The sequence below is a fragment of the Littorina saxatilis genome, linkage group LG13 (genome assembly GCF_037325665.1).
Source record: "Littorina saxatilis isolate snail1 linkage group LG13, US_GU_Lsax_2.0, whole genome shotgun sequence".
NCBI classification, from domain to species: domain Eukaryota; kingdom Metazoa; phylum Mollusca; class Gastropoda; order Littorinimorpha; family Littorinidae; genus Littorina; species Littorina saxatilis.
In genome coordinates, this window is record NC_090257.1 from 16,473,081 (window position 1) to 16,488,080 (window position 15,000).

The window sequence follows — 15,000 nt, forward strand, 5'->3', positions numbered from 1 at the left end:
CCCTCCTTTCTCCGAGGTATGGTTTAAAAACAAGAGATATTTTTTCGGCTTTGAGAAAACAGATCATTTTTGTAACTTATCATTTTCCTGCGGCAATCTGCTAACGAGATCGAACAGTTAACTGATTGGCTGAAATGATTCTTAAAATACAAGAAAAGAGGGTCATTCTATGTAATCAAAAAAAAGGCAGAAAAGTTTTAAGTCCTGCACGCGGTGGGTATTATTATATGGGGGACAGCGGGTATGAGATCGACCATTTTTCATCAGGAGTATTTAAAATCGAAGTTTTGTGCCGTAGACTTTTTATGTCCAGAACAGATTATTAAATGCCATAATGGTTGTTTTGAAGCACCTATTTTATCAGCGTATTTCCTGTTGTAACATTCTGCATATACAATAATGTTTTATTTTGATGTCATGAAATAAATCGGCCATTGTAGCTACTGCTTTTGAGGAAAATTACCCTTCCATCATTATCTAGCATACGCACGCACGCGCACACACACACACACACACACACACACACACACACACACACACACACGCACACACACACACACGCACGCACACACACACACACTCACACACTTCTTCTTCTTCTTCTGCGTTCGTGGGCTGAAACTCCCACGTACACTCGGGTTTTTTGCACGAGTGGAATTTTACGTGTATGACCGTTTTTTACCCCGCCATTTAGGCAGCCATACGCCGTTTTCGGAGGAAGCATGCTGGGTATTTTCGTGTTTCTATAACCTACCGAACTCTGACATGGATTACAGGATTTTTTCGTGCGCACTTGGTCTTGTGCTTGCGTGTACACACGGGGGTGTTCGGACACCGAAGAGAGTCTGCACACAAAGTTGACTCTGAGAAATAAATCTCTCGCCGAACGTGGGGACGAACTCACGCTGACAGCGGCCAACTGGATACAAATCCAGCGCGCTACCGACTGAGCTACATCCCCGCCCACGTCTCACACACTCACACACACACATTCACACTCACTCTCACACACTTTCACACACTCTCGATCTCACACATACACACACACACACACACACACACACACACACACACACACACACACACACACACACACACTCACACACACACACACACACACAACCACTCTCACACACACACAACCACTCACACACACACACACACACAACCACACACACACACACACTCACACACACACACACACAACCACTCACACACACAAACACACACACACACTCACACACACACACATACACACACACACACACACACACACACACACACACACACACACACACACACACACACACACACACACACGAAAGATAGAAAGGGACGCGAGGAGGAAAAAGAGAAGGAATAGAGGGGAGTGTGGGAAGAGAAGGAATAGAGGGGAGTGTGGGAAGAGAAGGAATAGCGGGGAGTGTGGGAAGAGAAGGAATAGAGGGGAGTGTGGGAAGAGAAGGAATAGAGGTTAGTGTGGGAAGAGAAGGAATAGCGGGGAGTGTGGGAAGAGAAGGAATAGAGGGGAGTGTGGGAAGAGAAGGAATAGAGGGGAGTGTGGGAATAGAAAGAATAGAGGGGAGTGTGGGAAGAGAAGGAATAGAGGGGAGTGTGGGAAGAGAAGGAATAGAGGGGAGTGTGGGAATAGAAAGAATAGAGGGGAGTGTGGGAAGAGAAGGAATAGAGGGGAGTGTGGGAAGAGAAAGAATAGAGGGGAGTGTGGGAAGAGAAGGAATAGAGGGGAGTGTGGGAAGAGAGATGATGAGAAATGGAACGTGTGGAGGTACGAGGGATTGTTCATTACAGGGAAGGTACCGCTGCCAGCAATACAAGCTGTAATAATGGGCCATTTCAATTTCTCCAATTCGGCCAAGAACGGCATTTTGACTCATGTTTCTTGTGCAAAAAGCGAAGGCTTAGCCATGGGGGGTGTCCGAAGTGAAGGCAGCCTTGTCCTCAATGATAGATTCTTTCTGTCAGCTGATCCACTTTATTTTCCACTCCACATGTTTTGTTTTCTTCAATCTGATTCTTGGATCCCTGACCTGAAACCTGGGCTAGGCGGGGAGGGGGGGGGGAGAGTCGTGGTCGGAGTATAGTACTGGGAGAATATTATGTATACTCTCTTATATCAACTTCATTTCTGAGATGTGACGGTGTCAAAATAGTCCAGCCTTCAGCTTCTTTTATGGTGGATTATTTCCCTCAGATCTACACGTACTCTTCCATATATGGCGTCTATTTTCTTTTCTTCTGAGTGTTGGTTCCCTGACCTAAATCCTGGGGGTGGGGCCGGGGGAGAGAGAGGGAGGGAGAACTGGGAGGATATTATGTCTATCCTCTTTTTAAAAGGTGCCGCTGTGAAGGTGTCTGAATATGAATAATTCAGCTTATTCCGTCAAAAATGGATTATATGTCTGCTGATCAACGTATTTTATATTCGATATGTCTTTGTTTTGTTTTGTTTTAATTGTTGGTTCCCTGACCTGTATCATGACGAGAGGGTGCTGGGAGGATATTATTTATACTTCCTTCTGTCGACAATTTGAAGTTGTCATATGAATAATTCAGCGTTTTTTCTTTTTGATGGATTGTTTCTGCCAGCTAATCAACTTTTCGGTTGTTCCATTTGTCTCTGTTTGGTTTTTCGTGTGATTGATGTTTCAGTGTCCAACTCATGAGATAAAGGGAGGAGTGGGAGGAACACGACCAAAGGGAGGAGTGGGCCGGGGGGAACACGACCAAAGGGAGGAGTGGGGGGGGAACACGACCAAAGGGAGGAGTGGGGGGGAACACGATCAAAGGGAGGAGTGGGGGGAACACGACCAAAGGGAGGAGTGGGGGGGGGGAACACGACCAAAGGGAGGAGTGGGCCGGGGGGAACACGACCAAAGGGAGGAGTGGGGGGGAACACAACCAAAGGGAGGAGTGGGGGGAACACAACCAAAGGGAGGAGTGGGGGGAACACGACCAAAGGGAGGAGTGGGGGAACACGACCAAAGGGAGGAGTGGAGGGAACACGACCAAAGGGAGGAGTGGGGGGGAACACGACCAAAGGGAGGAGTGGAGGGAACACGACCAAAGGGAGGAGTGGGGGGAACACGACCAAAGGGAGGAGTGGGGGGGAACACAACCAAAGGGAGGAGTGGGGAGAACACGACCAAAGGGAGGAGTGGAGGGAACACGACCAAAGGGAGGAGTGGGGGAACACGACCAAAGGGAGGAGTGGGGGGGAACACGACCAAAGGGAGGAGTGGGGGGAACACGACCATAGGGAGGAGTGGGGGAACACGACCAAAGGGAGGAGTGGGGGAACACGACCAAAGGGAGGTGTGGGGGAACACGACCAAAGGGAGGAGTGGGGGAACACGACCAAAGGGAGGAGTGGGGGAACACGACCAAAGGGAGGAGTGGGGGAACACGACCAAAGGGAGGAGTGGGGGAACACGACCAAAGGGAGGAGTGGGGGAACACGACCAAAGGGAGGAGTGGGGGAACACGACCAAAGGGAGGAGTGGGGGAACACGACCAAAGGGAGGAGTGGGGGAACACGACCAAAGGGAGGAGTGGGGGAACACGACCAAAGGGAGGAGTGGGGGAACACGACCAAAGGGAGGAGTGGGGGAACACGACCAAAGGGAGGAGTGGGGGAACACGACCAAAGGGAGGAGTGGGGGGAACACGACCAAAGGGAGGAGTGGGGGGAACACGACCAAAGGGAGGAGTGGGGGGAACACGACCAAAGGGAGGAGTGGGGGAACACGACCAAAGGGAGGAGTGGGGGGAACACGACCAAAGGGAGGAGTGGGGGGAACACGACCAAAGGGAGGAGTGGGGGGAACACGACCAAAGGGAGGAGTGGGGGGAACACGACCAAAGGGAGGAGTGGGGGAACACGACCAAAGGGAGGAGTGGGGGAACACGACCAAAGGGAGGAGTGGAGGGAACACGACCAAAGGGAGGAGTGGGGGAACACGACCAAAGGGAGGAGTGGGGGAACACGACCAAAGGGAGGAGTGGGGGAACACGACCAAAGGGAGGAGTGGGGGAACACGACCAAAGGGAGGAGTGGGGGGAACACGACCAAAGGGAGGAATGGAGGGGAACACGACCAAAGGGAGGAGTGGGGGGGAACACGACCAAAGGGAGGAGTGGGGGGAACACGACCAAAGGGAGGAGTGGGGGAACACGACCAAAAGGAGGAGTGGGGGAACACGACCAAAGGGAGGAGTGGGGGAACACGACCAAAGGGAGGAGTGGGGGAACACGACCAAAGGGAGGAGTGGGGGGAACACGACCAAAGGGAGGAGTGGGGGAACACGACCAAAGGGAGGAGTGGGGGAACACGACCAAAGGGAGGAGTGGAGGGAACACGACCAAAGGGAGGAGTGGGGGAACACGACCAAAGGGAGGAGTGGGGGGAACACGACCAAAGGGAGGAGTGGGGGGAACACGACCAAAGGGAGGAGTGGGGGCAACACGACCAAAGGACGGGGGAAGCGGAAAGGGAGGGTGAGGGGTGTGAGGCTGTTGCTTCTGTCTTTCTATCTTGCTTGTTTTCTTCTGATTGTTGGTTCCCTGACCTAGAACCTGAGCGGGGGGAGGGGAGGGGGGGAGAGCAGTGCTAGCATAATATTTCTACTCTGTTATAGCAAAAAGGATAAGCTTTGAGGGTGCCATGAAAATAAATCCAGCCTTCACCCTCAGTGACTGGGTCTCCCAAGCGACAGTGCACCAGACACACCAGGCAATCAACCATTCAGTGCAGGATGATGTGGATCAGCCTATTGTCTGGCGAGCCAACAAACGTCATAACTAATTCAAAACATTTCTGTGAATGCTTTTTTTCCCCAGTGAGTGTTTCTGGCATCATTCTGGCGTATATGTATGCAAGGATGTTTTGAGACACAATAATTTTCTTGCGATCACGCAGTTACTTCTGGTATAGTGTGTTACCCAATAATTGGACATTGAAATTCCGCGTTGGCGATTTGAATCAGTGTATGTTTAAAGTTGCTAGGTTTTCATTTTTTATTCTTAACCAGCCACTGCTACTGCTTCTATTTTGGTCTGTATTTCAGTTCTTTCTTTTTTTTTTTAGTAATTCTTCCGTCTCTTTCACATATATATCTGTCTGTTCTTTTCGCAGTATAATTGTGTTTTTAACCTATCTTTTCTTCTGTCTGTCTTTCTTTTTCTCTTCAGTATTTTTTTGTTTCGACAATTCATCCTTCTCTTCTTCCTCTGTTATATCTGTCCTTTCTTCTGTCTGTTATTAATTTTGGGTATTTAATTTCTTCAACTATTCAGTCAATGAACTCTGCTTGGCTGTTCAAATCTAAGCAACAGACTTTCATCAATAAAATGTTTCGACTCATAAGAAAAATATCTAAACTGACTTTTCTTCTGATCGCTTCTGCATTACATTGTATAATCATACTATCACGACGTTTTTGTCGAGAGTGTACCATGCATGTTCTTGTACCATACTAGACCAACAAACTGAAAAGGGCCACACTTAAAACTTGGGGTTACCCTACAATGCGAAAACACTAAGTAAATTGAACAAACCGATTACAGCTGTAGTTTATTGACTACCAGGAGCCGTTTTCCGAGCGGCTATAATCTCTGTAGAATGTGGGAGGTGTGTGGGTGGATTTGGCGGTGGGCAGATGGTTCGTAGTGTGCAAACTTGATCAATCTGTCTGTGCTCTAAAAGCAGACGTTTTGTCGATCAAATCCTGTGCGAGTAAAGGCAGACATTTCAGTGAATTATTCGTCTAGAATTAGAGCAGAACAAGAGAATTGTCGATCGACATCTTGATTACTTCGTCCCCGAATACTTGTTTTCTTATGTTTTAATCGCATTTTATATACGCTTTGTGTATACATTCACTCTATGTTTTATTCTCCATTCTATGTACATGTTTTTATTTAACATCTGAACTAGTTAATTGGTTTTTCAGATTAGATTGAACAATAATATCGCCGCAAAAAATCATCACGTGTCTATGGCTTACTGTTGATTCTGTTAATTATGTATTGTACAATGGATGATTCAACAATGTTAACAACCAGTTTCATTACTGTTTTCTTTAAATGAGCTGTCACGCCGATTGCATTTTAATCAGTATATAATCATACTATTAATAGTCTGACGTACTGGTTGTGCTGGTTCGCTTGGTTGATTGGTTTATTATGTGTTGATTGCTAGGTTGACTTGGCTGGTTCATTAGAAGCAGGCGATTGTATCTCTGCACTCTCACAGCTATATTCAAGAACTGTTACAGGTGTAGTTTTAATAAGAGTAAGAGAGAGAGAGCGAGAGAGAGAGCGAGAGAGACAGACAGAGAGAGACATACAGAGAGCGACAGACAGACGGACAGACAGACGGACAGACACAGACAGACAGACAGACAGACAGACAGACAGACAGAGAAAAGAGAGAGAGAGAGCTAGAGAGAGAGAGAGAGAGAGAGAGAGAGAGAGAGAGAGAGAGAGAGAGAGAGAGAGAGAGAGAGAAGGGAGAGAGAAGGGATGATGGTAAAAACAGACAGACAAACAGAAAGACGGGTAGGCTGCCGGGTACACGAACAGATACGCACACAGACAAGGTCACAAATAATTAGCAACTTTGGCGGATCACGATTGATTTCATCTGCCTTTTTCGGATTTGAGCACATCCAGACAGACAGGCAAACGGAAACAAAGACACAGACACAGACACAGGCACACTGTCACAAAAACACACAAAAACACACACACACACACACACACACACACACACACACACACACACACACACACACACACACAAACACACACACACACACACACACACACACACACATGGAAATCGCTGTCATAACCTTACCTAGACCATATGTTTGTGACCTGTTTCAGTTGGTGGTGTTCTCGAGCTACGTGTTCGGGTTTCTGTCAGTGTGGCTGGTGGTGTTCATCACCCTGGAGAACTACATCCGTATCTGTCACCCCTTCTCCGTCTCCACGTTCTGCACCGTGCAAAAGGTACGAGTATTTTCACTTTTCTGTTCGTCTTCAGTGTGCCTCTCAAGTTACAACGATACAATCAGGATGACCCCCCAAAAATGCAACATATATCATGTTAATAACTTCTGCATCTGATCAACGAACTACTTCATATTTGGTATGTGAAACCTCCTACTTTTCAGCTGATTCCTGAATTTGGATTTTTTGGGTTTTTTGTTGTTGTTGAAAGAGCACAAAAATCAGAGCAGTTGATCTTTAAAACGTGGTGATGTGATCATGCATTACCTGAAGTTAATGTTCACCAAATATGAAGTAGTTCGTTGAAGAAATGGAGAAGTTATTAAGATTGTTTTGGGTTGCAGTTTTCTGACAAATTGGACCTGAAAAAGTTCAAGGGACATTCGCTGTACTGTAATGTAGAAACATCTGCAATGATTTGCTCAAAACTGCTCCGAAACTATGCCAACTAATTAAATGAATTCTAATCAGCGGGCGGTATGCTTCGCCCAACTCTCCTGTGTCAGGATTCTGGACTTCCGTTATTTTATTTAGTCCTCATAGTTACCCATTCGTCAAAGCAAATTAAAACCGTTGGATTGAGGAAGTCAAACCTACAGTCTAGCTAACGCATCCAAATTCCGTGCCATACAGGGCTAAAACGCTTCGCATAACAGAAACTAACAAAATATCCGTTGGAGAATATGACGGTCTGCAATGACTATCAAACACAGCATTTAGATTTGAAAAACAGAACGCTCAAACACTAATTAATTTTGTTGACCTTCCTCGTGTGTTGTCATTTATTCAACACCCGCCGGTAACAAAAACTCTGTGGCTCTCGGCTCAATTTCAATTCTGCATCTCCAGGGAAAGTCAGGGGAGAAAGGTAGGACGGAAATTATGACTGGCGTAAAACGGGGACACAATGAGAATTACAGTCTGGAATGCCCACTCAAAACACAGCCGTTTTCAAGGGCGGGGATGTAGTTCAGTCGGTAGCGCGCTGGATTTGTATCCAGTTGGCCGCTGTCAGCGTGAGTTCGTCCCCACGTTCGGCGAGAGGTTTATTTCTCAGAGTCAACTTTGTGTGCAGACTCTCCTCGGTGTCCGAACACCCCCGTGTGTACACGCAAGCACAAGACCAAGTGCGCACGAAAAAGATCCTGTAATCCATGTCAGAGTTCGGTGGGTTATAGAAACACGAAAATACCCAGCATGCTTCCTCCGAAAGCGGCGTATGGCTGCCTAAATGGCGGGGTAAAAACGGTCATACACGTAAAAGCCGTGGGAGTTTCAGCCCATGAACGAACAAACAAACAAACAGCCGTTTTCAATTTGAGTAACTGAGCGCTTAAACTTGTATTGTTTAATGTTAAATTATTCCTGGTGTCTGGTCACATAATTACAACCCCCAACCTGAAATGTATAGCTCTTGTGGCGATGAGAGACTGTTTATTGGCTAGATTATATCACTTTACAATAGCGTGATGTAAGCAATGAGCCTACCGCCAGGGCTGCACCGTGTCGTTTGTGGTAGACTGCAACATTTTATTAAACTGTGCATAAGGCCAGCATTGTTGATGCGCATGTTGCATGACAATCACAGAATAAAATCATTTTTATTGTCTAAGGCATTTTACCGGCGTGCGTTGAAATACGTGCATTATCTGTCGTAACAGGGGTAATGTCTGTACTTGTGCATGATAATCAATACAGATCATTTCTTTCATCTCAGAAATTCGACCGCTGTGCAATGAATACGTTATGTATTTGTAGCACGTGATACGCACGATCTGATGCCTGAACCTTTTACAATACAATACAATACAATAAACTTTATTAATCTCTAAAAGAGAAATTACATTGCTGAGCTTTTGTGTCCGTAATAAAACATACATAAAACATTCAAAAATAAACATTTGTTCTTTGTCATTCATACATTCTTGTGTTCTTATACATTTCTTCAATTCATGCATCATTATTCTATCATAATTATGTACATACATTTATTCTCTTTTAACAGTCTGTCTTCAAACGCATCTCAGAGAGGAAGGCTAGAGATTTGTGTTGTGCCATAGGTAAAATCATGTGCTTAGCTATGAAGTAATGTCATCACATGTTATTTAAGGAAAATGAGTAAATATATGTACCAAGCGTATAACATCAGCAAAACTGAGAAAATACAGCACATTGGTTATCACATAAGAAAGTATATTAAAAATAAATTAACATGCATTCACCATCAACAATGCACAAACGAAAGTCAGCACCTTGCCGGTTATCACATATTGTCTAAGAGAGTAGGATAAGAGTATATAATCATGCAAGACAAAATCAACAATACTGTGTAATGATCATGGTTGGTTGTTAGTTGTTCATGTCCCTTCCCTAACTGGCCATTCGGGACCGATTCCACTGTGTATCACCATATCAGATCTGGGCAGTCTTTAACTAGACTTGGAATAAGACCATCCCTCCACTTTGTCACATGCCAAAAATCAACACGCTGACTGCTTGTTGTGGTGAGGTGTGTGTGTGTGTGTGTGTGTGTATGTGTGTGTGTGTGTGTGTGTGTATGTGTGTGTGTATGTGTGTGTGTGTGTGTGTGTGTGTGTGTGTGTGTGTGTGTGTGTGTGTGTGTGTGTGTGTTTTAATGAATTGATTTCTTAAAAAGCCTCGGGTACCAGTCTGTGTTGCTTTTACATACTTATAGTTTTTTATTCATCAACAAATTCCAACTGTGCACAGTGAGAACCCAGGCTGTTAATTGTCGGTATGTGACCAAGTGGAAGTGGAAGGAATGTCTAATACCATGTAAAAGCCTGCCCAGATCTGAGATAGTGAGCCGAATTATTTAACGAGAAGGAACGTGCCTTTAAGCGCGAAGACAAAAACCTTGACGGTTTTACGTAAAACTTTGTATCCACCCCAGTATGTTATGCTGTCATGCTTCCGAAAGCTATTTTGAATCACATTCTAACTCAACGGTAATCACGCGACGAGGCTTGATCGAATTTTCGCGTGTGGAATTTGCCGAAATAGTGTCAGCTATGTATTGCAATTTTCATGCGTGATATTGTCCAATAGAATTGCCTTAATCTTATGCAATTATTGACATGAACTACTCAGAATAGAAAACGCTTTCGTGCTGTTATGGAAACCTTGATAAACGAAAATCGCATTGCATTCTGATTCCACGATGTATTCCGCAGATCAAACTAACAGCGTGTATTTGATTGCCTTTTAACTTTGGCAATCCACGTTTCATGTGATCACACAGCCATTCACCAATTGTAACTGTCACATATGAGCATTTCTGTGAAAGCTAACTTTAATGAGTGAGTGAGTGAGTGAGTGAGTGAGTGAGTGAGTGAGTGAGTGAGTGAGTGAGTGAGTGAGTTAGTTAGTTAGTTAGTTGATTAGGTGGTTGGATGGTTGGTTGGTTGGTTGGTTGGTTGGTTGGTTGGTTGGTTGGTTGGTTGGTTGGTTGGTTGGTTGGTCGGTCAGTTAGTTAGTTAGTTAGTTAGTTAGTTAGTTAGTTAGTTAGATAGTTCGATCGTTACCCAACTTGGTAAGAATGAAAACTCGTGAAAATGATCACAAAGTAGCTTTATCAAAACCCACACCTACTTGTGAACTATCGATATATCTCAACTCAACTCAACTCAACTCAAATTTTATTGGCTTCAATTTTCATAGAAGAATTTGTCTTGCGCTTGGGAGAAAGTAAGAGTATAACATATAAAAACAGCATTCATATCACATTTCATGTATCACACACAGTAATCACTAGTATAAGCCTACAATTATCACATTTGTACCTGTATCAAACATGCAAATAAATAGTATCACATTTCCACGTATCACACACAATATATACATTACATAACATACAGCAAGCTTCCATCTCCCGCGCCCCCCCCCCCCCTCCCACACATACATATCCTCGCACGTGCGTCGACTCCATACAAATGACATCATCAGTCCATTAACTAAAATGCACAATGACTAGTAGTGGGTACATGATACTTAATACGTGCTCAACTAGACCTGCTAACTAAAATAATAACAGAAACAAAAACAAGGACTGGGCACAACATTTACACGTGTGTGACCTACTTACATCAAGTGCCTGTGATCTATAAATAACAATGATTGCATTTAAAGTAAAACATGAATAATGCCGATGTTTGCTAACAATGAATACATAACAACTAAGATAAGAATGTATGTGCTTTCATAATATGATTATTTTATAAAACACAGTGGGGAAATTATATATGTATATATATTGACGTCATTCTGTTCTACCTCACTCCTTTGGTTAGAATAATGATTGTGTCTGGTGATGGTATATATGATGACAAGTTGCTCGATTAAAAGGGCTGACCGTGCCTTTCTCTGACGCGATCAGATAGCGGTCGTGACCTGACCTTATTTTGAACATAATTACACCTATTACTCCTCGACGCGCACGACCAGCTGAATATTATAGTTGGCTCCTCAAACATCACCTCTTTTCACAAAGAACAAAACAGCACAAAAACATCTAATTATGAACACTTTTGAGCGGCATTCGAGAGAGAAAAAGACAAACAGACAGACAGACATACAGACAGACAGACAGGCAGGCAAAGGGAGAGAAAAATAGATCGAAAGAAAGTGGTAAAGAGATAGGGACAGACAGACAAACAGACAGACAAACATACAGATAGTGAGATAAAGAAAAAGATATATAGAGAGAGAACGAGAGAGAGTAACAGACAGACAGACAGACAGACAGGGGTAGTTAGTTATACACGAAGAGACACCATTTTAGTCAATCTGTATCTGATAGAATTCAGACCTCTGACGTGCATAATATTATCTTCTTCCGTTTGTTCTAAAAGGGACCGTGCTTCGGGCGTACAAACAGATCTGTCGAGGCTATCACAAAAGTGTAGTGTAGAGTATATCCCTTCACAGCATTATATCATTCTATCATGCAAAGTGAAGCTTGTTCTTAATTAACTTCGCAGATTGACGGACAAACAAGGTCACACCCTGCACAGAAAGGAGCCATGCATTTGATTTTTTAGATGAGTTTAAGTTGTGGAATGTTTTTGATCTCGTGAACACAGACCTATGGTTGTGAACATGATCGCTTGCGCGTGACGGAATGTATCTTTAAGAGGAGTAAGGTAACAAAACAAAATATAATCAGTACATAAATTATGCAGAGAGGGAAAAAGACAAGAAGACCAAAAAAAACTCAAAGATCTTGAAAGAAGAAATAAAGATGCATCAAGAGAAAGGCAGGGGACAGGAAGCGAGGATTGAAGATGAGATGGAGATGAAAAGAGAGACATGCAAGGAACGATCTCTTATCTCTTGCTTACAATCAATATCTTGTCTTAAACGGAAATTTTGGGACGCCATTCTGCTCAACGTTCCTCCGGATTTTGGGGTCTGGGGGTCATGAAGTTGTAAAGATCACCTACCCCCCCCCCCCCCCCCCCACCCTCCTTCCTTGTCCTACTTTGTCTTCAGCCCATTACGCCTATATCCTGCAGACAATGGGAGAAAGATGACGCACACGTTTCAGTGTTTGCCTTTTTGCCGCATCCTCAGGAATGATTGGGCTCGGCTAGACTGAATGCTGCTTTGTTTTTAAAGAGCACTGAATTATTACTACATCTACTATTAAAAAAAATAGATAAAACACACACAAGAAATGTTAGTTCAAGGAACGTACAATTTGTTGACAAAACAAGACATTCACAAGTCCATCGACCCAATGGTCTTTATAAGTGGATAGACAGACTGATAATTATGAGACAAATGAAAAAGAAATGGAAGACAGCAGAGTGTGCGTTCGATATCCGGCTGGATGGTCAGTTGCCTATTACATACAATCTACTGTTGACACCGTGTGCAAATTACCGTGTTCATATGAATCACACCCTCCCTGTCATTAATACTTTACTTTTGTGTTGAGGAAGAATGCTACTGTATATGATGATAGGGACAGAGAGAGTGAGACATAAGTATATAGTGGCATTCTACAGACCTGTTCAAAATTGTGTTTCAGGTATTCACCCGCAGGCAATTAAAAGAGATTCTGTCTCTCTCTCTCTCTCTCTCTCTCTCTCTCTCTCTCTCTCTCTCTCTCTCTCTCTCTCTCTCTCTCTCTCTCTCTCTCTCTCTCTCTCATCATCATCATCATCATCATCATCATCATCATCATCATCAGCATCGTCATCTTTATCATCACGTTCTGAAGTTTTCTCACCTCCTTTTGTTGGTAAACTTTTTAACTTTTTAATTTTTAATTTTTCAATTTTATCATTGTGTGTCTGTGCGTTCCAAGGACAGATTGTAAGAAAAGGCGTAGCCTTAAATCTTAATCCTTGTTAAATAAAGTTCAATTCAATTCAATTCAATTCAATTCAATTCAATTCTCTCTCTCTCTCTCTCTCTCTCTCTCTCTCTCTCTCTCTCTCTCTCTCTCTCTCTCTCTCTCTCTCTCTCTCTCTCTCTCTCTCTCTCTTAAGTGCTTGTTTTTCCGTACATATGTTGAAGTCACATATTGAATTGAATTGAAAAAAAACCCAACTATTCACTAAAGTTCTGTAAACTTCATTCCATATTTGTTTTTGTTTTTTATTACGTCTCAAACTTCTTTTTAGGAACACGTGTGAGTCAGAATTCTTACCACACAAATCGTGTGCGTGTGCGACTGCGCGTTCACGAGACATATTCTTTGGCGTTTGACACGAGTTAGTCTCACTCTATCGGGGCTCTGCTTCATGCTGACGTGACTTGGTGGGACTTTATTTTGAAAGAAATACATCTATTATATTGCGACTCTGCTCATGAGTACTTGATTGGCGCTAATTGCTCTGTTCCAAGTGGGACAAGCGTTCAGTTACTCGGAGACACGGGCTCTCTTCGGACGACCCGACAAAATCAGCTTTCCCCGCAGAGCTGGACTTGTTCGCACTCAGCAATGGGCTATCTTCAGTTCCAAGTGGGACAAGCGTTCAGTTACTCGGAGACCTGGGCTATCTTCAGTTCCAAGTGGGACAAGCGTTCAGTTACTCGGAGACATGGGCTATCTTCAGTTTCAAGTGGGACAAGCGTTCAGTTACTCGGAGACATGGGCTATCTTCAGTTCCAAGTGGGACAAGCGTTCAGTTACTCGGAGACATGGGCTATCTTCAGTTCCAAGAGGGACAAGCGTTCAGTTACTCGGAGACATGGGCTATCTTCAGTTCCAAGTGGGACAAGCGTTCAGTTACTCGGAGACATGGGCTATCTTCAGTTCCAAGTGGGACAAGCGTTCAGTTACTCGGAGACATGGGCTATCTTCAGTTCCAAGTGGGACAAGCGTTCAGTTACTCGGAGACACGGGCTATCTTCAGTTCCAAGTGGGACAAGCGTTCTGTTACTCGGAGACATGGGCTATCTTCAGTTCCAAGTGGGACAAGCGTTCAGTTACTCGGAGACACGGGGTATCTTCAGTTCCAAGTGGGACAAGCGTTCAGTTACTCGGAGACACGGGCTATCTTCAGTTCCAAGTGGGACAAGCGTTCAGTTACTCGGAGACACGGGCTATCTTCAGTTCCAAGTGGGACAAGCGTTCAGTTACTCGGAGACATGGGCTATCTTCAGTTCCAAGTGGGACAAGCGTTCAGTTACTCGGAGACATGGGCTATCTTTAGTTCCAAGTGGGACAAGCGTTCAGTTACTCGGAGACATGGGCTATCTTCAGTTCCAAGTGGGACAAGCGTTCAGTTACTCGGAGACATGGGCTATCTTCAGTTCCAAGTGGGACAAGCGTTCAGTTACTCGGAGACATGGGCTATCTTCAGTTCCAAGAGGAACAAGCGTTCAGTTACTCGGAGACATGGGCTATCTTCAGTTCCAAGTGGGACAAGCGTTCAGTTACTCGGAGACACGGGCTATCTTCAGTTCCAAGTGGGACAAGCGTTCTGTTACTCGGAG

At 44.3% G+C, this 15,000-nt stretch overlaps 1 protein-coding gene across 1 annotated transcript in view; it reads left to right on the forward strand.

Moving 5' to 3' along the window:
* Nucleotides 1-15,000, forward strand: part of LOC138946119 (neuromedin U receptor homolog nmur-2-like) — a 54,237-nt gene that overhangs the window by 25,800 nt on the left and 13,437 nt on the right. Inside the window, exon 2 of the mRNA XM_070317623.1 lies at nt 6,907-7,032. Within this exon, the coding sequence (XP_070173724.1) occupies nt 6,907-7,032 (126 nt within the window). The remainder of the gene's footprint in view (nt 1-6,906; nt 7,033-15,000) is intronic.